The sequence below is a fragment of the Natator depressus genome, chromosome 10 (genome assembly GCF_965152275.1).
Source record: "Natator depressus isolate rNatDep1 chromosome 10, rNatDep2.hap1, whole genome shotgun sequence".
NCBI lineage: Eukaryota > Metazoa > Chordata > Testudines > Cheloniidae > Natator > Natator depressus.
Window position 1 is genome coordinate 67,957,650 of NC_134243.1, and position 24,341 is coordinate 67,981,990.

The following is a 24,341-nucleotide window of genomic DNA, read 5'->3' on the forward strand; positions in this document are numbered from 1 at the left end:
CGCCATGTGACCTGATACAGGACAGTAAAAGTTGCTTCTGTGGAATTCTATTGTGTCTGTTCCCAAACCTCAACAGGTGAAAAGGGTATTTTACAGGGATTAGGAAATGTACACTTAGAAGGGGGGAGAATATTAAAAATCTTAACTTTTCTAAACTGAACTTTCACCTGAAAAATCCCCTTGTTTCCCTGTGTGGCCCCTCTGCTCAACAGCTGGTGACCATGGAAGGATGTGGGATTTTCCTGCTGCCTGTGGTGAACCGTACTTTTAGCAGGAAAAATCAAACAAGCAGCTGGCTGGCTTGCAGTTTGCTTCTCTTTCAAGCCTTGCATTGTTCTGTATAAAACAGTAATCTTGGAAAACAGAGTGAGGCTTAGGGACTGCCCAAATGGTTTGATAAATACTAGCTTGAGGCAAACACTTCTCTGCGTGGTTCTTTTAAAAAAAAATTAATTCATTCATTTACCTATATTATTTCATTACACTGATGTAGAAGTTACAACCTGCTGCTGAATTCAGCATGGCTCATGCTAGAGAAAAGGTGGTGTCTTACTGCGTAGATTAGGTGTGGTGCACTTTGGAATATATATGGCCACACTACTCAGAGAGGTTTCAGAGTAGCAGCCGTGTTAGTCTGTATTCGCAAAAAGAAAAGGAGTTCTAGTGACACCCTACAGACTAACAAATTTATTTGAGCACAAGCTTTCGTGAGCTACAGCTCACTTCATCGGATGAGCGAGATCAAGGGGCAATAAAATGGCTGTTGGAGTACCATAGCATGCCATCTTACAAATGGATTGAAACTGATCTGACAGTCTGAAAGGAGTATACCTAATTTTAGTTTATGGTAGACTGCAGAATCAAACTACTTAACTTTAAAACTGAATTTCAAGAGTTTGTTTGTTGCTGTCTGTACTAACACTACAGTATGTAAATCTCACTAGTGGTGTCTTCTTTTAAAAAGAAAGACTCAAACTGCAGCATAAGAACATTTGACAAGGATTGTCACTTACTTTAGACTATTAGCAGTAGCATTAATTCTTTGTATTATCAGAGCTCCAAGGAACCCCAATCATGGACCAGGACCACACTGCACTAATAGTCCCTGCCCCAAAGAGTTTATAATCTAAGTATACGACAAGAGACAGCAGATGGCTACAGACAGATGGGAATACAGGAAAACAATTAGACTAATCTTATACAAACTCCAGTTAAGATCCCAGAGACACCCTAAAAGATTGTTTTTTTCTGAGATGCACATAAACGGTATGTGCGCGTGTGATAGTACATGTCTAATGTGTACATGCAATTCCCAGCACTGCACGTAAAAATCAGGCTGCTGAATGCATTTATTGCTGGAGAGATATTTAATTGGCCATATGAAGGGTGAAGTACTGGCTCTCTATAATGCTACACAGAAACCGGGTTCACAACGTCTCGACAAACTTGTTCCCTGCACTCCTCTTGTCTGCACCAGCTTGTACTGGCACTAGACTCGGCGCCTTCAGTACCTTCCCATGCCCAGCATGGCCCCTACACCACGGGGTGAAGCAGGAGGGGCTGGCGTAGGGACAACTATTCAGATTTTATACCAGCTGAAAACTTCCTTGGACTTGGGGAATCCTCAGCTATCCATTGAGGGCAGATTTAAATCCCTTTACGCTGATCTAGTCGCTCAAAGGGACTTTTTCAGGGAGAGGATTTGACCCCAAATGTTTTCAGTTTTTGAAGGTTTTTTTCTCCATGCAAAGGAAGGTTCAGCTAAAAAGCTGCACAAGTTTAAAACTGAATGAATATATTTAGAGTTGGATTTTCAAAAGTGCTCAGCATTGATCTAACCTTGCTCCAGTCTGAACAGAGCTAAGCGCTTCTGAAGATCCACCCCTAAGCGCTAAGTGAGTCGCTGGGATAATTGCTTCTTAAAAGGGAATGCTCTGTATTAAGTGCTATATGCAATGGGAGCGTGTATGCTATATTTTTATTAAACAAAGCACAAAGTTTTAGAGCTATGTGGATCTCAGCAGTTTGCCCAGGTTCTTCTCAACATTCTCTTGGTTTTGATCCATATGGATTTTCACAGTTGAGTTTTGCTTTGAGTTTCTGATTTGAATAAAGCAAATCTTTGCCAAAACCACATGACTCCAAAACCCCATGGAACCATGAATTTGGCACTCTTTTGAGATGGAAGCTGTAAATTGTGCCCAGGTTCACTTGAAACAGGGTCACAGGCCTTTCAGTTATGAAACACAGAAAAACTTCCAGCAAACAAGGTCAGAAGTTTGAGTTCCTAAGGAAGTGAAAACCATGTGAGTTTTGTCTTGTTTTTGCACAGCTCTAGTATTTTTCTTTAGCCTGAGTATTCCTCAGATATACACATACTGCATGGCTAGACAAAAGGAACAAGCCTACACATTCTTTAAGTAATTCTGGTTTTCTACTTTACAAGTTTCAGTGAAAATGGGATTTAGCTCCATCTTGCTAGTTCTAACACAGCCTATGCCCTATTAACGAAGGTTACATCTCCGATTGGTGGTACTCAGCCTTGATGGCTTTACATGCCACAATTACAAGATAAAGATATGCATCTTTTAATTGAAAAGTAGAAAACCACAAAGTATGTTATAAATCACACACTAGCTAAGAGCAGCAAATGTCTTGTTAAAAAGCCACATGTGACTCTGAGCTGCCAAGCATTAAATCTTTTGCATATGGTTTTTCTTAACAGACCAAATGAAACTTTTAGAAAACACAGAAGTGTGGAAAATTATTTCAGGTTTCAAAATAGACACAGGCATAAAGAAAACACATATTTGTGAAGAAGATAAAAAGATCAGAGAGTAAGGAAGGAAAACAATGCAGAATCCACACCTGGGTAAGCCAGAGATGTGAAGGTACAGCTAAGTTAAGGAGGGGAGGGGGGCGGTGTCTACAAGCCAAACCTGAAGTCAAATAAGTGGGGAGCAGATTCTAACACCACACATAAATGAAAAAACTCACCACCATCATTGCACAGCCAGCAAAACAATGGCAGCCTAATCTCATTGAATTGAATTGCCGTTATTCATAGATAAAAAAGGCTAAACTGACCTAGGCTTTAATCGGGATTTTGAACTTCAGCTGAGCTCAGAAGGGAACCATAATACAAGGAAGCACACATCAGACATATCTGACCTGTCATAGAGTTTTCAGATGTACACAGTTGCTCTCTCAGCTTTTCCACATCGTCTGGATGAACCTGCTCATAGAGCGTGCTGCCAAACCACTCTGACTGTGGCTGGTTCAGCACTGGAGTAACGGAATCCGATACGTAGATGACTCTCCCGGTCTCAGCTGCAACTACAAACAGGAACCCATCTGCAGCCTCAAGGATAAGATGTTTCAGTTCCTTGCAAAGACAGGATTTAATTAGAAGGCGACCAAGAAGAGAGAATTAAAGAATACATCTGTCACCCTCAACTCAACACTTTTTTGTGATTTGAATGGCTGGTCAAATAATAAGTGAACCACATTTTCAATGTGGTACTGATATAACAATGCATCCCATTTTGCAATGAAACAAAAATTGTTAATCTTAGTAACTACAGCAACATTTTTTATCTGATGAGCTCAATGCAGTTTAGAAAAATTAACTAAGCCTCGTAACTCCCCTCTGAAGTGGGTATCATAAAGAAAGGCACAGACAGGGGAATGACATGCTAAAGATAACACAGCAATTCCATCCTTATTGAAATGTTCTATAGGATTTAACAGAGATTAAAATCAACAGGATTCTTTTGAAGTGTAATATGATCTTTTAGCTATTATTCAAATCTGTAAAATCTCATAAGGAATGATATTCTTTTAATAGTTTTTTTTTAAACTTTCCAATAGAAATCTATAGCAAAGACATAATAAAAAAAATTATTGAAAGATTATTAATCTCTATTAAATTCTGTAGAACTTTTCCACATAGGAAAGGAGGGTCACTACTGACATTTTCCATTCCCTGAATCATTTGAATGCTAAGGGCCAGTTTCCAAACAGCCTCTTTTTATGCACAGATCTCAGTGTTCCTGTTAAAGAGCACCTACCTTTTTTGTGTGCATAATGCTCACTGCTGCATGCACAACCTGGGCCGTTAGTCTCCCAACAGCTTGACCGGCGTGCGCAATTTGTTCTTTGCACGTATCAAAAAAAAAAATGTGTAGCAATTTTGGTGGAAGCAATCAGTTGTGCAAAAATGGTTGATGAGGAGTGAAAAACATGGCCCTATCTTTTATTTCTGTTTACTCAGACTCCCTTCTTAACACCCACCCAAATCTGTTGCAACTGAAACATGTATAGCAACAAACGAGGTTTCTCAAGCCAGTCTCTTTCACTGTCCACTTTATTGTTTTGATTAAATATTTTAGTCTCTTAAATAAGGGTCTCCGGGTGCTGCTGCTTCAAACTTTTGCGACTATTACTTACCGTGGAGACAGGTGCCTAAACAATGCACGTCTGTGCTAGACCCTGCTGCCCACCCACTGTACATCTCACGTTTAATATCACACATTGACCTACAATGGAGCCTTAGATAGCAAGATACAGTTTAGGGACATTCCAAGCTCCATTGTGGGTTGGAGTGCACAAAATTGAACAGAAGGTGGATGGTACTGGGTGATAAGGAAGAGATCTTAGTCTGGTAAACTGATACCATTGCCTTAAAGAGCTGTAACTGCTATCAGAAATACTGCTAATAAACTACATGCTTCTGCTGACATGTATCTTATTTTTCACCACAGTGTCAGTGTATCCATTTCTGAAACACCAGCTAAAAACAGGATGATTTTGTTAAAATGGCCCACCTGCCTCTATATTAGCTGCAACTTCTGGAGGATTTATGACCCCATTTTAAATCCAATATTAACACAGTTGGAAAAAGAAAAAAATGTGTGAGCCATTCTGTAAGTCTCAAAATAAAAAATAAAAAATGATACAATGAAAAGTGACTAGTCTGCCCTAAAGAAGAGTAACTAGGGGGGGTAAGGTGATATATTTTATTGGACCAACTTCTGTTGGTGAGAGAGAGAGAGACAAGCTTTCAAGCTTACACAGAGGTAAGACAACGAGTCAAGTGACAACATTTGCTGTCCCCCAGAAGCAAATTTTGAGAGACCCAAGATAAAAGTGTGACATTTCACTCCATATTCTTTATGAAAATATGCTTATGATAAGAATAAGACACAACTGAGATGTACCTTATGCAAGATGGGTCTTGTAAGGTATCATTGGAAAGGTTATAATTTACAGAATGTGATTATCCAATGCGTATGCCTGTATCATTTCTGTATCTGAAGTTAGGAATATTGACTATGTATCTGTATTTCAATTATGCTACTTTGGGTCATGCCCACTGCTAACACTTCAGGTACAACAATGGAAAAGCCAGACAGGGCGGATGGCCCATCAGCGAGGACAATGGACTGTGAAAAGGCTTGGCTTTCCTGTGGGGCTCCATATTGCCACTGACTCATGGATGCTGTGATACTACAGGTTTCAGAGTAGCACCCGTGTTAGTCTGTATTCGCAAAAAGAAAAGGAGGACTTGTGGCACCTTAGAGACTAACAAATTTATTTGAGCATAAGCTTTCGTGAGCTAATGCATCCGATGAAGTGAGCTGTAGCTCACAAAAGCTTATGCTCAAATAAATTTGTTAGTCTCTAAGGTGCCACAAGTCCTCCTTTTCTTTTTGTGATACTACAGAGTCAGGTGGTCTTGTCACCTGATACTAAACATTACCTGGGAGTTCTTGTAAATTTCCACTGGAAGGGAGGGGGTGAGGGGGTCAAGTTTGGGAAACAAAGGATTCCCACCTTATGAAAATCCTATTTAAGGGTGGGGAGGAAAGCAAACGGGACTCCTCCTCTCCATGGCCTGTCTGCCCAAGAAGAAAGACTGCTAAAACCAACTGAAGGGAAGGCCAGGGTGCAGTCCAGACTGAGACAGGGGTCCAGTCTGAAAAGAAATATAACTGGAACTCTGAACCACAAACTTTGTAACCTGCCTAAAAGAACATTTAGGGTGAGAATTTACATTTTGTAACCTGTTTAAGTATATTGAGCTTAGCTTGCGTATTTTGCTTTACTTGGTCAGTAATCTGCTTTGTTCTGTTACCTCTTATATTTACTTAAAATTCACCTTTTGTAGTTAACAAACTTATTGCTTGTTTATAATATAACCCAGTTTATGTAATTTCTAACGGGGGGGGGGAGGAATATCTCCCTCCACATTGAGGGAGGGAGAGAATTTCATAAAACCTTTGGGTTTGTCCCCCTTAAAGGGAGTGGACACCAGAGTGTTGGGGCAAGCCCTTAAGGCTGAATCTTTCCAGAGCGGATCTCTGTCTCTCTGTCCAGCTGGGTGTGGCCCTGCCTGTCTGCTTGCCTGGAAGAGGCTTGTGAACGTAACCCAGCAAGACCAGGTAAAGGGGACCCAGGCTGGCAGAACAGGCTGTCTCAGTGACACCCCAAAGGGGCCAAAGCCATCACAAAAAGTACACAGAGATATGAGCATTGCAAGCTCAGCAGCTGCTGGTATCTGTCTAACAGAAATATGCATTGCTTCAAGCCATTCTTTACATATGTAAGAACTTTACTGTTAAGAGCAAAAGTGCATCAGTTACAGCCCTCTGGGTTCAAAAATACCAGCAGGCATGAGGACTTTCCAGTGGATAAGATTGAACCTGGGCTCCCTTGAAATACCAGTTACATCTTCTTCCCTATAGCCAAAAGAAAACTAAGGAGGAGTTTCATAAGTTCAGATCCAAGCTCTCCAGTTCTGAGTTTTTACAGATGGGGGCTAGCCATATAGTTCAGATCCAAATCTGAATTTTCTCTAAATCTGTCTGTGTTCACACCTGGGATTGTGTGCCTCTCATTAATGAAGCAAGGAAAACAATGTGAAGAACCTACTGACCTCTCTATCCCACCTCTCAAAATAATAGGATTATTTAGTCCGGAAGAAATAACATTTATGAAGCAACTACCTGTTCCGTTAGGAAAGAAGGCTTATATGCCCCGTCAGTAGATTTATTTCCAGTGCCCCTCATAGACTTCATGTGCGAAACAGCCATACGCAGAATTGTCAGCTTGTCAGGTTTACGGGCCAATGCACTGCAGGTGGGCACCATGTCCGACAGCTCAGTGATATACTGTGTCATCTTATTTCTCCTGCGTCTTTCAATTTCACTGTGATTCTCCCTAAACATTTAAAGAAAGATCAAGCCAACAGAAAAAGCAAAGACAAGATCAGTATAGGAATTTTCATTTGGTATAATAATAAATAATAAATAATAAAATAATAATAATAATAATAATACTTTGCACTTGTGTAGCATCTTTCATCCAAGGTGATCAAAGCGCTTTACAGATGTAAGCATTATTATCCCCCATTTTACAGGTGGGAAAACTGAGGCACATGATGGTTAAATATGACTTGCCCAAGGTCACACAGTGAGTCAGTGGCAGAGCAGAGAAAAGAATCCAGATTTTTGAACTGCCAGTTCCTGGCTCTAATCCTCTAGAAATTCTACCTCAGTTGGTTTAGAGCACCAGACAGAAAAAGGAACGTGAGGTGCTGAGGGCTGTCAACTCCGGGGGAAGTCCCACCTTTCAAGAGATGTTCTGTACCTCCTAGCATAAGGGCATTAGTGAGGTGTTCCTTGTATTAATATAGATCCTGATCCAGCTCCTGATTAAATCAATGGGAGCCCCTCAATGGACTTCAGGTTCACAGTAAGCAACAGCTCTGACTAAAATTTTGTAATGGCGATATAGACCGCAATCTTGTAATCCTATGCAGCAGACCTCAACCTCTGTGCTGCCGCCCGCTCCTAAGACCTCAATAAGGTTATGTATGGATGCAGGGATCAGATTGGGACCATATTTGGATGCGCAAGATTGGGACCATATTTTGTATAACAAGTAAATACAATATCTAAACCAAATATTAAAGGTAAAGTAGGTCCTGACTTGCCAGACACTGAACAGGTAATTATATAAGAGAAAATAACTATGACAATATTCAACCCTAATATAGTGCTTTTTATCTTCAATGAGACTTTCACAGATACCTAGAGCATCTTCACAATAACCCTGTTTCACAGAGGTTAAATAACTTGACTATAGCTACAAAGGAAGTCTGAGGAAGCCAAAGAAAGCTAGAGCTGGGATTAGAACTCCGGAGTTCCTGAATACTAATACTGTGCTCAAAAAACATTCAAAAGAAAACATTATCAGAAGCTTTGGTTTTACTTTGTCTTCCATGAGTGACAACATTTATAATTATAAAACGCCACATCTTAAAGTTTTTACTCAGTCAAAACTATCATTAAAGTTCTTCGGAATTTTACCTGATAAATAATTGAGTTAAAAATTGTGTAAAGACTCCAGGATTTAGGGTGTGATTTTCAAAGAGGTCTAACAGAGTTAGATGTATAATTTCCATTCTTTGAAAACCCCAGCCTTAGCCTACAGACATTAATTTTCATGGCAAAACATTGCACTCAGTCCACCTATCAAATTAAGAAAAACAAGTATCCAGTAAATTAAATTTCTTCCCTCCACTTCACACTTCCCCATACCCTACAACAAGGAGGATCACTGACTCATTTAAATTTTATTTCCAAAGTTCTCAGCACATAACAATAAATATATTACTGAGTTGGCCAGTTGCATTTCAGGGTTTTTCAATTACCAGCTGTCAATACTGTATATAAATTAGGATCTGTGGGCCAGATCCTCAGCTAGTGCAAATCAAATAGCTTTATCTAAGTCAATGGAGTTGAACCAATTTACATCAGCTGAGGAACTGACCTACCGAACCCAGAAAACTACACTGCATCATAGAGGTGCATTTCTTTATTTTCTGACATGGCACCAACATACTGTACCTGTAAAGCGGTAGCTACCTACAAGCATGCCCAGGACAGGTGTTTGCCACTTCAGATGTCAAAGCAGCTTCTTCCACTGATTTCAATGAGCTGTGTATGGAGTTTTCTTGAGGGATAACTGATTGATCCAACAAGATGTGAAATTGCAGATTACCACATGGAGAATCCAGTAATGTTGACAGGTACAACATGCAGTATTGGAAGAGATTAATTTATTCTGATTTAGCATAACTCAGGGCTGAATAATTAGGGAGTGACTCGTGGAAGTGGACTAAGCAAAGATCAGAATACTTTTCACCCACTTTTCACAACTAAGCTTTTTTTTAAATTTAGGGTCGGGATCCCAGTTGCAACATGTATCTCTTTGAAATACTCTAGCAAATAAGCAAGATCATAGAACACCTAGAAGAGTTGGAATGCATTGGCTTGTGTTGCTTTAGAAGATGCATCATATGTGCAGGGTATCATATGTAGGTATTACATGTTGGAGTCACTGTAACAGAATCAACACATTTTAGAGTTCTGTCTCCACATTCACAATTCCCACTGATATCAATAAGGACCTGATAAGTAAGGCTACGTTTCAGTCACGGGTATTTTTAGGAAAAGTCATGGACAGGTCACAGGCAGTAAACAAAAACTGACGGCCTGGAACCTGTCCATGACTTGTACTATATACCCCTAAATAAAACTTGGGCTGGGGAGCTGCAGGTGCTCTGGGGGGTTGGCCCAGGACCCCCACTGGTGCTGTGGGGGAGGCGGGCGGCAGCGCACGGCCTGGGACGCCTGCTGGTTTGGGGGGCGGAGGGGGAGTGCACTGCAGCGCGCAGTCCAGGACCCCTGTTGGTGCTGGGGGGAGGGTTGGCGGGGCTCGCAGACTCCCTACCGGCTCCACATGTCCCTGCAGCTCCTAGAGGGAGGGGTGGCTAGGGGGGCTCTGCACGCTGCTCCTGCCACAAGTGCCAGCTCCACAGCTCCCATTGGCCGGGAACCACAGCCAATGGGAGCTTCAGGGGCAGCACCTGCGGGCGCTGGCAGTGCGCAGAGCCCTCTGGTCCCTCTGCCTAGGTGCTGCAGGGACATGCTGGTGCGAGCTGGAGACCCCTCCCTCTCCCCGCCCCGGTAAGCGCCACCCCATACCTCCACCTCCTGCCCCAACCGCCTCCCACACACCCAAACTGCTGCTGCTGGCCTGAGCCACAGACCACTGCAGAAGTCACGAAAGTCACGGAATCCATGAGTTCCATGACAGGCACGCAGCCCTACTTAGGAGTAAAGCATCAATGAGTATACAATTCAAACAAGTGTATTGCAATGTCAGCCCTTAATGGTTCAACAAATTACAACCTCTCTCTTTTGTTAAGGTTACCGTTTACTTTGTTTATCACATTCTTCCTAATGAAGGACCTGTTTCAGATTCTCAACTGTCTGTGAGTGAGATGGTGTAGCCATGTTGATCCTAGGATACTAGAGAGAGGTTAGATATGAGAGCTCTGTGTAAACTCGAAAGCTTGTCTCTCTGACCAACAGAAGTTGGTCCAATAAAAGATATTACCTCACCCACCTTGTTTCTCTAATATCCTGGGACCGACATTGCTACAACCACGCTGCATAGTTAAAAACAATCCCATACAGAGTAACCAACGGACAACAGGACCATTGCTGCATGGAAACAGTGACAAAATCCAACATTCCATGTTATTTATTATTTTAAAACTTTAAAATTATTACATTAATCCATAGGTCACTAAAGGGCCTGCCAAAGAAATAAATCTGACACTGACCTGGAACTCACTAAAGTTGAGCTTAGTAGATAGCAAGAGGGACCACAGATCCTGGCAACTTCATGAACAAGTTTAGAAGATGGAGTCCTGGATTTAGAATTCCTAACTGGTTTTTAAAGAATGTTTTTGAGGGTATTAAAATCTGGCCATAAGGGGCTGATCCAAAGTCCCCAAAGTCAATAGTAGGTGGGAAGTCTCCTATTGACTTTAATGGGCTTTGGATCAGGCTCTAGATAAGTGAACCTTACCAATTTGTGATCAGTCGGAATGTTATCATATAAAATAAAAGGGTCAAAACGTATGTGATTTTCCTTGTTCCTACCTGGCCATCCTCCCTGAATCAGCAGTACTTTGATATTCTTCCCACCTGGAAACAAAATAACCAGCTCTCTAAGCTAAGGCACACAGACTGAGAATTTCTGGATACGACTATCCCCCTTCTTTTCTCTCAGCAGAGGATCTCTACAGAACACGCCTACCTTGCAAATTTTTCCTTATCACCAGAGATTTGATCATCATCATACCTGTAAACAAAATACGGTAAGTAAATTCAAAAGGCTTATGCAAAACTAGAAAGTCAATACAAAGCAGAAGGTGAAGACAACACTTGCAATTGCAAACTACTACAAATTACACCAAGAGAAGCATGATATTATGGGAATGATGGAACGGAAAGGAAAAGGGGACTCTGGTGAAACTTTTTGAATGACCAGGAACCAGTTGTTAAAAACTCTCTTTGTGTATTAATATGAAAAAGGTCAAAATATGACCCACTGGTTTCACTTAAAATATTAGAGCCTTTTTGTATATTGCTTGAGGAAGCTGTACAAAGTGCCATTAGTCTGTTACTAATAGTAACCCATGAAATAGTCCTGGCTGCACAGCTGTAGTAGGGACATCTTCAGCAGGCTGCATCCACTAGCTATGGCACTCAGAGGGCAGTGATGACATATAAATTGTGGAAAGACAGAGACATCCAAACACAGTTCATTATTTTATGGACACCTTTGAAAAAAGGTTTAATACAGACACTGTACACTCCACCAAATATTCTTTATGAGATTCTGGGCCAGATCGTCAGCTGGCGTAAGTCAGTATATCTCCACTCAAGTCAATGGCGATCTGCCTCTCTGTATTAGAAATAACATACTGTGTTTGGTGCAAGTGTCTTTCATTTCACAAGGCATAGGTATCACCAATGACGTCTTCTGGATTGAATGTCAGACCTACTTCCTTGTGCATACATCTCAGAAGGCTAAATATTATTACACCTGAGCAGATACTAACCTCCCTAGAGCGTGTATAATTTGTTGCATTCTAGCCGTTGCAGCCTACAGAGGACAGAAGCCTAAAACCTACTATACAAGCAGGAGTATTCATGGGTTACTACCGTGATTAATCAATCATACATAAATAGGAATCTTTTCTGTCTATTGCCTGAGCAATTTAAAAGTGCAAACCTTCTTTTCAGTTAATCCTATTCAAAGATTATTATATAAAAAGAGAATATTTCACTAATAAAAAGTTGTTAATATGCTACAATGCTCTGTACACTTGCAAAGTTAACTTTCCACATAGACCCAAATATGTACATGCCAAAAGTTATAAGAAAGAAAAATAACAGTTTAAAGTGGGTTGCATAAGATATCCTCCCAACTCCCACAGCCCTTTTAATTTTCTAGGCAAATGAAGGCGTTAACACATGTGTCAGTGCATATCTATGTGCTTTCTATTCTGTTCCAGATGTAGCAAAGTTGCCTTCCACATCTGGTGCCCTTCTCATGCCCTCCAACAAAGTGGAATTCTGCTTTTGCATCAGAAGCAATAGCAAAAAAGTGTAGTATCTTTCTCCATAGAGGTGGTGGTTAATGATCATGTGTGTAGCTATGACCCCTTGCTAAGGTCACTAGAAACTCCCCCTGCTCCCAAAATCTGGTTATACTCATGAGTTATACACACAGGGCCAGCTCTTCAGTTGGTGTAAATGCACCAGTTTTATGTACAGTGCCTATTTAAAAAAAAAAAAAAAAAAGATCTGGACAGATAAACTGAGGGTTGTATAGAGAAATAAAGCAAAACTGTATAGACGCCTACTAGGTGTGAGAGTTCTTAAAACAAGTATAGAGTTATGCTCAAGTGTCAAATACAGACAATAAAACTTCTTATTTTCTCTTATATGAAAGGACTGAAATATGGTCAATCAGGTAGCAGGAATTTATAATAAATCACATCATGTTATGTATTATAAATTAAATTAGACTAAATATTTTGAGTGACATCCCAATGCAGCTGAAGTCAATGGGAGTTTCACTTCTGTCTTAAATGGAGCTAGGACTTCATCCTTTTTGTAGTGTTCTCCAAATAGCAGTCAGGGGCATGCAACATTACTTATAAAATGTTACCTTTTTTTCGCTCTCTTTTCTAAATATATATTCATCATTTGGAATCAGTATTTCCTAATGCGGACACGAAATAAAACAATATCTAAAAGAAGAGCCTACTGTTGGAAATAAATCAAAATACCTGGTCCCAATTAATGTTTATTTTTTGAAAAGTTGAGACAAATAAACAAAAAACTATGGGTTGTCAAGATCTCAATAACAGCGCTAAATGCTTCTCTGAAAATAAAGAGCATTAGTTCTCAAGAAAAGCCATTTGATTTTCTATATTATAATTGCTGCTTTACCACGATAAGTACAAAGGCACCACAGCTTATTTACTAGTGTCTTTAATCCTTTAAAGCTTTCATGGGAAGTACAGTATAAATAAAAATCTTTTCTTTCTTTTTTTTTGAAAACTTAAAGGGTCACCATTAACTTGATTTTTTATTTTTTAAAGTGAGTTAAAAGTACTTGTAGGTAATAAATTTTCTCATGAGCCCTCCAGCGAGTTTTTTTCAGTCTTACAGTCACATTTCCTTTTTCAGGGAGTCATATTTAAATCCTCAAAATAGAGCTCAAGTAGGACTGAATTGGTGCATTTTGCCTTAAGCCTTTCAACCTGTAGTCGCCATTCACGCCAATAATCTCAGGATCAGGCCCTTATTTTGTACTGACTACAGGATAAAATGCTACTTCCTCTATTTTACTTTGCCTTCTGGGATGTGGTCATGCCCTGAAAACATAAAGGAAAAGGATCGGCTCAATGGAGAGTGCCTGTGTCTCTAAATAGTGTATACTATTAGATGGAAACAAAGTAATATGTTGCACTTTCCCTCAAAAGAGTACAGAGTTAAGGTGCTAGAGCACTAAAAACAATTAATCACCAAATTCTGTCTTCAGATACATGAGCACCTGAATTTAACATTAGATAAGAATTTGGCTTCAACAAAAATAAAAACAGGACCCCCACAGGGTCAAATTTTCAAAGGCTCTGGCAATGGGTGGTGTCATGCAAGGTGCATATGTAACACTATGCCTACAAAACCCTACATTTTCGCATGTGAACAGACATCTGCATGCACAAATCAGCTCAATATAATAATATTTTACTTCTGTAGCTGCTGCCAGAGGCACTTAAAGTCTGTGAAGTTCTTTAACACTCACATTTTTAAAATACCACTCAAAAAGGTGGATTGGGATATCCTTTCTGAGAACAGCACTAGCTAAACAGAGCTACTGTTGACCTTACTAGGTAAGTCATGACATGGTTTTAGAACTTGGTTCTAACACAATATCACTGTCAATATTAGGCAGGAAAACCATTCTAGAACCCTATTAATGACAACTGTGATTAAACATGGCTGTTATCATGGTTCCAACTGCAATGTGAGTAATAGTGGTGGGCTTCTAAGTACACACGGTGTGTCCCACCATATTTTTCTAATGGGAAACTGCAAACAATGTAACCAAAAGTGAAATGAAAGGTGAAGGATGGCAATGTCACTTAACTTTTGTTTTAACTTTATTGGAATATTATGTTACTCCTCAAGACACACACACAATATTTAAAGTAAGATCTGGCAGAATATTTGAATCGTCAATTAAAAAATCTGAACTATCATAAGCAATATAAAACTCATTCAACCAATAGGAAACTTATTTTCAGTGGCAGAAAGACAAATTCAGCAACCAAGAATAATGAGAGCTTCTCTCTCAAAGTTGGAATATTGTAAGTAAAAGTCACAAATGTCCTTATCTGAAATTGTTTCTGTGATATATGTAACGTTTCATATGATGATGCAAAATGCATTCTGAGTGTTGTGAGCCGACAACTACAGTAAGCAGATTCATCTGAAAAAATTTGCTCATCAAAGAGTTCCTGCAGGGCTTGACACTCTATGGGCTGAGATCTAGTGGATATCAACCTAGTTACTGGCTATTATGTGCCAGGATGTGGTATGCCTAATTTGCTGACACAGAAGATGTTGCCAATGCAATTCAACCCAACCCGTTAGCATTGGGAGACACCAAACACATTTCAGCCTATGTGACTGTGGTTTTGTCAATATTAGTAGTTTGCTAGTTGTCTTCCTGCATCGAAAAAGCCAATCATTTAGCCAGGTACTTATAAAAGCTCACCTTGAAAATTTGCTAGGACCTTCCCCATCTTCATCATCAAAGTCCATTCTGAAAAAGCAAAATTTTTGAATAAGTAATCATTATTTAAGAAGCCAAGAGTTAAATTAAATATTCTGTCAACAAAAATCTGCACTGCTGCTATTTTCTTCTTAATTTTAAGTGAATGTAGTTCCTTTGAAGTGTGCTGGATTAGCAGCCCTCAGGCCTGATCCAAAGCCCACTGAAATCAACAGGAGTCTTTCCATGTATTTCAGTGACCTTCTTTGGGTCAGGCCGATATATAATGAAGTTCTCTGTTATCCACGTAATACAGATGGGGGCAACAGTCATACAGACTTCCCCGCACTATCCCGCCCACATGCTTTTGCCCAGGTCTGGAGAGTTCACATGTAACAGTGAGAGGGAGCAACAGGTCAATCTCTACATCTAATTGTTTCTTGGCCTCTGCTAAAATTGGCTGCCAATTAGTCCCAAATGATTGTAATTGTGGTGATTTTTGGACTTGTCCATTAGAAACCAAGATCACCAACTCATTTCACACAGGACGTCAGTCAGCCCTTAGATGCTGATGACTTTCAATCACTACAGACCTAGATTTAAATGAATTAGTGACTTTTAGCCACTACAAAGCCATGTAATAACACTATTACTTAAAACAGACAGCATTTTTACATCTCTATATTTCTATACTTTATAAAGGTTGGCAAGCATTGCTATACGAGCTTTACTGATGGGGAACCTTTGGCATAATGAGACACTAAGTGTCTGATTCTGATTGCACAATGATTTTTCTGATGTAACCTTATTTACTCTAATAATCAGACCCAATTTACAAAAATGTAAGTGAGATTTGATTCAGGCCCTAAGTAAGTGTCTTATCCACGGTAGGTATTCCATTATCATGCCTTTCAATTAACAAATCAGAGTTTTATTTTTTTTAATCCTTTTTGTTAGGCAACACAAACACTTCTAAGTTTTCTAAAATTTCTGACTGCAATAAGACTTAAGGAAATTCTGGATTCCATACGCCCTCAAGTTTTTTATAATCATAAATGCAATAAGCTATAGCTATGGCAAAAGAAAACTGCAAAGACAATTTAGGTCTTCATATTAAAAAATGTTTCACTGAATTAAAAAAAAGATTTTTTAAATTAAAACATATATTAAAGAATAGTACTACACTGAGTTCTGGGCACAGAATAACTTCTTTGAAACTAAAAACCAAAATATAAATGACCAACTACACAATGTAAGCACCAGACTCCATCAGTGTATATTACTTTACTTCTTAATTTTTATATAAATGACCAGATGCCCTCTAAAAGATTTCTTTGGATGGTAGTAATCTATGTACAAATGGAACAAAAACAGAAAATAATCACAAGAACTGAAAATCTCATTAGAAAAGACACATTAATACTTCCAGACGGTAAGAGAGATTGTTCATTTCTAAAGGAAGTGGTCAGGAAAACCACTTTCCTAAAAGGTCTCATAGAAAAAAAAATGTGGTTTTGTATTAGTTTGGTTGAAGTCTGATTTCATCATCGATGTTTCCACTGCAAATCATGTTGCGCTTTTCTGCTCATTACCAAGCTCTGTTTCAGAATCACTTTCTATATGATCAACAAGGAGTCTGGTGGCTACCCACAAAAGCTTATGCTCAAATAAATCTGTTAGTCTTTAAGGTGCCACCGGACTCCTTGTTGTTTTTGTGGATACAGACTAACACGGCTACCCCCGATACTTTCTATATGATGAATGAATGGCCTTTCAGTTGTATTTTTGTGGAGCAACAGTGACCTCCAGTGGCCAGCGAGGCTAGTTGTACAGAGATATATATGGCTAATTCATGGCCAATCTACTCTTCCATAACAATGCTGTTTTCAGTAGGGGGCTCTCCAAATATTCTGAATTTGCTCAGACCAGCTGCATGGGAGATATTTCTAACAATGTACATGTTATCTTGTTGAAATTCTCCTGTGATCCTTGTCCCTGCAATTGATTGGGACAGCTCAGTGGTTTGAGCATTGGCCTGTTAAACCCAGGGTTGTGAGTTCAATCCTTGAGGGAGCCATTTGGGGATCTGGCAAAAATAAGGGACGGTACTTGGTCCTGCTGTGAAGGCAGGGGACGGGACTTGATGACCTTTCAAGGTCCCTTCCAGCTCTATGAGATAGATTTGGACACTTTCACCTACGTTGGTGCCACTGAAGTCAAAAGAGCTCTTTACAGGCACAGGGGTCAATCTATGAAGATTCAACTGCAGGACCCTTGTCTATAAAGCAAATCCTTCCCTAACCTCACTGGCTACTGAAGCGCAATGGAGAGAGTCAAGAGTTTACTGCAGGTGCTACACATCCCCTGCCCTGGGGGAAACCAGCTGGGGAGACCTGGATCAGGGCTGGAGATGCTTTACTGTGTAGCGCCTCCATCCTTTCCTGTGTGGAGAGGTATTAAAGGGGCTCTTTCCTTGGTGGGGTTTTTCCAGATCCCAGCCAAAACACACGGGGCGGGGGGGTGGGGAGGGAGTGTTGAGAGCTGGATCTTCCCATGAGCATAACATCCCAGCTTTATTATGTTTGGTCCAGTTTATTATTATTGGAATATGCAACACTTGATAACAGTGTATTTAGGGCCTGGTCTTGCAGCCCTTACTCATGGCACTCATCCCAATGGAATAAGTGAAACTAGTCATGCAAGTATTTATCCAGCTAGATAGAGCTGAGTTTCTTAAACTGAAAACTCTTTGGAGTTAAGACTGCCAGTCAGTCATATGTACAGCAGCACCTACCACATTGTGTGGGAGACTGGAATGCAAATAGAAAATAAATCTAGACATTTATACCATGCGTATCTAAGTGCCTAGAACTGTGATATCAGGCTTTAACATACTGGACTTTAATATATACATATCACTTTGTTAGGCTACACAGTAATTGCATTTTTATTACAAATGTAAAACAATGCTTTTTTTAAAAATAAGGACTTAAACTAACTTCATAGAACACTTGTAAAAATGTGGCACAAAATTAATGTCAGCTCTGGTCTTTGTTTTTAAGATAAAAAAAGGAAGAAGTGGAAAGCAGAGATATGTTAATTATATGACATGGAAAAACTCAGATCATCTTGAAAAAAAAGCCAGTGGGTTTAAAAGTAAGAGATGCTAACTGGTTGCCTTCCACTAATATATATTGTTGAAAATGAGGCAGAACCCAGAAGGATAAGGAATCAGTTTTAACCTTTAGCATTACACAGCACAGCATGTAAAAAAATATTCCAACAAACTCACCTTACCCCAACAGATAAGATCCTCTATTCAGAAAGAGTAAATTGCATGTCAGCAATACAGCAGAAGTAACTTCCCAGAAGACAAATGACATCATTTCAGAAACAATACCTTTTGTCTTCATTTAAAATTCCCATTTTAAAAAGGAACTAAAAATATGCTATCCTGGGCTCTCATACTGAAGAGAGAAGAATAAATCTTGTTTTCTTCTTTCACACAGTATTCAGCTGTTGTGAAAAGGCCAGATAGTAATAATTATATTTATAAAGTGCCCCATGCAAAAGCTTTCTTGGGTGCCATAAATTATATACGAATTATGAAATATGGTAACATTTTAAGTTAAAAACATGTTCAAGCAAGAAACACAAAAGGAGATGGGGGCAGGTTGAGTGGGAAAGATGGGAGAAAATGGATTTTAGGTAATGTTTAAAAATTGGGGAGATGGTTTGAGGTAGCTATTCATGAGGGTGCAGGCAGAAAACGAGTTCCACACCGTAGGGCCCATCATAGCAAAGGCAAAAACACTTGCTGACCTAAGGCCAAAAATCAATGGAGCCCTAAAAGAAACAGACACCCAGCCAAAAAAATCCCAGAAGAGGCCTGAAATATAGCCAGTACCTACACTGATAAGGGCTTTAAAAATCAGCATAAGCAACAAAAATAAATTAAATAAGTCTACATACTCTTACTGCCCTCATCAATGGAATATCTTACGCATTTGTACCTTTTTTTCTTCCCCACAAAACGTTTGGCACAATCCACAGAGAGGAAAAACATATTTCCTAGCTGCTGATGGAATGGAATCCTTACCTTGCAGAAACACCTTCTGGACAGACAATGAGCTTAACCTGGCATATATTTAAGCCTGTACAACAATTATTTTGCCAGAGTGCATCAGCAATTATAAGCAAAAAACAATGTTCAAAAAGATACCAAAGTTGGGAAAGAAAGCCATGTTGCTGGCTGCATTCCTTTGTGTTTGATCAGAAGCATTCATTTCTAAAGTGCCCAAGGAGTTAAGTGTACAAAGATGCATCACCAGAGTAAGGAAAGGACTAAATGCTTGTTACAGCTTTGTTCAAAGAGAAAGTACAATGCATTAGACACAGCAGGCAGACATACCAGGCATTCTTTCCCTGAAGGTCTGAATACATAGACTGAATAAAATGCTCTCTCTCCACCACCTTAGGGAGGGCTTTCTAATCTAGAACTAAGATTCACTGATACAAAAGTGCCCTCTGTACAGCAGCAAACCTACAATATCTAATTCAGAGAATTTTTAAATTAAATACATTTTTAAATAACTCACTTTTACCTCCCCCCCATCTCATTCTCCTGCATATAAAAGATACTTACAATGGTATATTTAAAACTCAGGACCACAACATTTTGATTTAACTTTCAAGTCAATATTTTGTAAAACCAGCAAACTTCACATTTAGCAACATCAATCCTTGGCAGTCACTACTTAGTAATTAGTATTAGCAGCTGACCTGGCTGCTGCTCAGCAGTGAGATCATTTGTCTGGTCACGTAAGAGTCCAAGACTTAAAGTCAGACTCTTTGTAAAGTAGCCATTAAAAAGATGTTAAAGCTTTCTCTTTTTTTCATAGATTCCAAGGTCAGAAGGGACCACTGTGATTATCTAGTCTGACCTCCTGTAGATGCAAGCCATATGGAACTTCCCCAAAATAAGTCCTAAGAGCAGATCCTTTAGAAAAATATGCAATCTTGATTTTAAATTTGTTTTTTTAGCATAAGCTTAAAAAGGCTTTTGTGTTCAACAGTTTTAACACAAAATGTAGCTTTTTCAAAAGGGATAGTTCATGATTTAATAAGATCAACTGCATACAGTTAGTTCAGCATGTGGAAGCCTACTTCAGAGGTAAAGCAGATCAAAGGAACATATCACACCAGCGCTCCACACGCCTCATCTGGCTGCCAATTTAATTCCAGGTCTAAGACACCGTCCAGATCCTCCTGTTTTTATTCACATATGGAGTGGGACCAGCCGTCCTAGCTACTGTCTCTTGTATTCCCCTAGAAGACCATTAAAATTGACAGAACACTTTGGCTGGCAATCACAAGAGGAGAACTCACAGGAATTGGGTCAGGGTTCTCTCAGTGAATCCTCCTCAGTTGAACGATCTTTACTCTTGATGAGCCCTGTTATGGCCATATTTAGGGGCAAATGTAAGACAGACCCATCTGCGTGCGTATATGCCTTCCCCTAACAGAATAGTGAAATCTCCAGGAAAGCGATCTCCTGACCACCATCTGGATTTCATCTGCCTATGAAAGCAGTTATTTCTAGGGAAGAAAGCGTTTTTCCCCTGTGAAACCCTGAGGTACTTCTAGTCCAAGTTGAGGGCACTCTGATATTACAATGAGAGAGGCCACAGAACTACATGTGATTAAAAAATATATATATATTGTCCTGCTTATGGACACAATGTGAGGAATGAGCAAAAATGGTCTGGATAAAATAAGAATTTCCTCTTCCCCAGCAAAACCTCCAGCCATGTTAAGAAAGGAAACTTGAACCAAACCTCTCTCAGATACTAAGACATTTTAACTTCTGGTTTCCAATCAGGCCCAGGATATGACAAGCCAAAATACCTTAAGAGAGGCTGTAGTTATGGTTTCTGCACCTACGGCAGAAAATGGAAATAATGTATTAGAAATTCAAATAGAAAATATGTAGTTGGGAGATTCCAAGCCCAATTTTCAGACCGAGCAGGTTTGGATAAATTTCCTTATGCAACTAGAATCACATCTTGCTCCACTTATTCGCATGAGACATCTCATTGAGACCAGTGGGATTACTCATCTGAGCAAGTGTCATGTGCTTACATTGGTTTCAAGACCACATCCCTGAATTTTGGATGCTTAGCCAATCCATAACACCGTAACCTTCTGAGGCTTGCCCATCACTAAACAAAATACACACACAGCAGCAAGTTCAGTCTTACAACATACATGGTGAAAAGAAAACCAAAACACAACTAGCCAGTGTTGTGACGTATATTAGTACATGTACGCATTTAATTTATGAATGCAAATAGTTTTCAGTTTCACCACTGATAAAATGAAATAACTTACCCAGAACGCCTCTTTCCTCCTCTAGCAGGCATGGATCCTGCCATTCTCACCTGTCCTGTTGCCATAGGTGCAACTGGCAATGTCACCGATCCAGGAATATCTGAAGCCATTTCTGTAATACAGAATGAAAATCATGTTATCCACTATGAAAGGTAATGATGTACAGAAGGCTCTTTTAAAAACACTCAGTGCAGAGTGATCTTTCCTTTTATTTCTAAAAGAAGATAAATCTATCCTTTGTGGTTTAAAGGACTGTACAAATGATGGCAAATTCATTACACTCTTGCAATAGCTTCAGTTTTGTCAATAGATATCCTGAGTGCAATTGGAGAGACAATCACAGCATACACAGCTTCCTGTGTATTTCTTTTATGTATTAGCTCCCTGTACTTTTGTTCCCTACTGTACGGAAGCTGCCAATGAAGCCTAGCAGTCTTTCACAACACCTAAAAAATACCCTGCGAGGAAGCTTATCAATGCAGAATTACTGAAATTAATTAGGTGCTGGGGCATAATTTATCCAGATCAGGCAAAATTTTAAAATATATTCAAATGCAATATTAAAAAGTATGACAAACCCTATATGCTGGTAATTGTGGGTAGCAATGAGGTCTAGTGGCTAGAGCAGGAGATTGGGCCTCAGGAGATGTTATTTACATTCTGGTAGCATTTAGAGACCCTAATCAGAATTCATATCCCAATATGCAAGGTGCTAGGAAGAGTTTACACTCTAGGCTCTTATTCACATCTCTGTCAGTGCCTCAGTGTGTGACATCAGGCTAATCCGATCTCTATGCCATACTTTTCCAATCTGTAAAATGGGGATATCAACACTCACCTTAGTAAAGTATGTTGAGATCACAGAACTAAAAGGCATTTTTATTTTCCAAAGACAGCAACTGGATGGGAAACATTTTATTATACTTCAGAATGAAACACACTCTAGAAAAACAGAACAATGTAGTTCTTTCCCTTCTTTCTATCCCATAGATTAAGTATATGTATGGACTTTGTGGAATCATTATATAGGATTTAAGAAATGATAAGTCTCTCTCCCTCTAAAGCATAGAGATTTCACAGACCATTTGCTGTAGCATGTGGCTGAGATACTACCAACCGAAGATCACAATGTCTAGTGGTCACAAAACAAAAACCCAAAAATGTTTTGTTAAACTGTACAAGGATTGGTTTCAGAGTAACAGCCATGTTAGTCTGTATTCGCAAAAAGAAAAGGAGTACTTGTGGCACCTTAGAGACTAAACAATTTATTTGAGCATAAGCTTTCGTGTGGGGGGGGGGTGAGAAAACCTGGATTTGTGCTGGAAATGGCCCAACTTGATTATCATACACATTGTAAGGAGAGTGATCACTTTAGATAAGCTATTACCAGCAGGAGAGTGGGGTGGGAGGAGGTATTTTTTCATGCTTTGTGTGTATATAAAAAGATCTTCTACACTTTCCACAGTATGCATCCGATGAAGTGAGCTGTAGCTCATGAAAGCTTATGCTCAAATAAATTGGTTAGTCTCTAAGGTGCCACAAGTACTCCTTTTCTTTGTACAAGGATTGTGCAAACTGGATGTATATTATTACTATTCCCCTCCCCCAAAACAGCTGGTAGGCTGGAGCTTGTGGAAGGATGGAGAGGAATCTGCTGAGAGTGAGCACACATTAAGAGAAAAAAAAAAAAAAGAGACTGGATGATAAAAAAAAAAAAGTGTTCTCCCTCACATACACATACAGCATCTCATTACCCCTCCCTCCCCTCCCCCCCAATGCATTCTCCTCCAAACTTCAACCCTAAATATTAATTCCGGTATTTTAAAATGTAATGGGGTTTGGTTTTTTTAAATATCATTTAGAACCACACATATCAGGGTTGGCAAAGGCATCTTTGGTCACCTGGTCCATCCCTGGTAGCAACATTTTTAAGGTCTTCAGTGGAAGTTTATTGATTAGGGGAACAGGGATTGAGGGTTGTTCCCATTTTTCATTACTCAGTGCCATAGCCACGATGTTCCGTAACAGAGTGAGAACCAAACCAGTAACTCTAGAGGTGAAACCAGGGGCTTCTAAGAAGATGAGCATAAGGAAGGTGTCAGAGCTGCTACGCTGCCTCCACTCCACAAACGGATCCCATTAGACTGAGCAGCCTACACCAGCTTCAGGGACGTGCCATAAGTCAACCCTAAAACAGAGAAGAATCTGGGCCTACGAAAGTTTCTTAACAGAAAGCAAATTATTCGAGAAATCCCGTTATTTTTCTCAACAGACTAGCACAAAAACCCAACTGTGACGGGGAAGCAGAAACCCACTCTCTTTCAACAGCATTTTCTTTCATGTTTGGAGAGCACTTCATTCCTGACATATTTTATTCAAATCCCTTATTCAATAAATGTACATTTTCAGTCCCATTGTTTCCGTTCACTGCTGCTAGGAATTTCTTCTAGCACATTTATTTTATTAGCTGAACTTCTTTTCAGCCAAGAAGCAACAGAGCAGAGAACTTAAAATAATATGCTTCAAAAATGCATTCAAGGATTAAAACAACAAAAAAAAAAAAGATGTGTCTACACTGTCCTAAGACAGACATAGTAGAGTTACACAAGAACGGAAACATAAAAGCTAAACCGCTATTTCTGAAAATAAATTATCTTTGAAATACACTGACAATCACCTCACATTTGAAACATATAGCTGAAAGTCATCTTCAATTGCTCTGCTGATTCGTTTGTTAA

The 24,341-nt window shown here is 39.5% G+C and overlaps 1 protein-coding gene across 3 annotated transcripts in view; it reads right to left on the reverse strand.

The window, feature by feature from the left end:
- ARNT2 (aryl hydrocarbon receptor nuclear translocator 2) overlaps positions 1-24,341 on the reverse strand; it is a 137,139-nt gene that overhangs the window by 82,300 nt on the left and 30,498 nt on the right. For 2 of the 3 annotated variants that reach the window (XM_074966447.1, XM_074966448.1), the window contains exons 2-6: positions 21,604-21,715; positions 15,217-15,264; positions 11,176-11,220; positions 7,008-7,221; positions 3,172-3,385 (exon numbers count right to left, since the gene is read on the reverse strand). In XM_074966447.1, coding sequence (XP_074822548.1) covers positions 3,172-3,385; positions 7,008-7,221; positions 11,176-11,220; positions 15,217-15,264; positions 21,604-21,715 — 633 coding nt within the window. The remainder of the gene's footprint in view (positions 1-3,171; positions 3,386-7,007; positions 7,222-11,175; positions 11,221-15,216; positions 15,265-21,603; positions 21,716-24,341) is intronic. The other variant, XM_074966449.1, reaches the window with a different exon arrangement.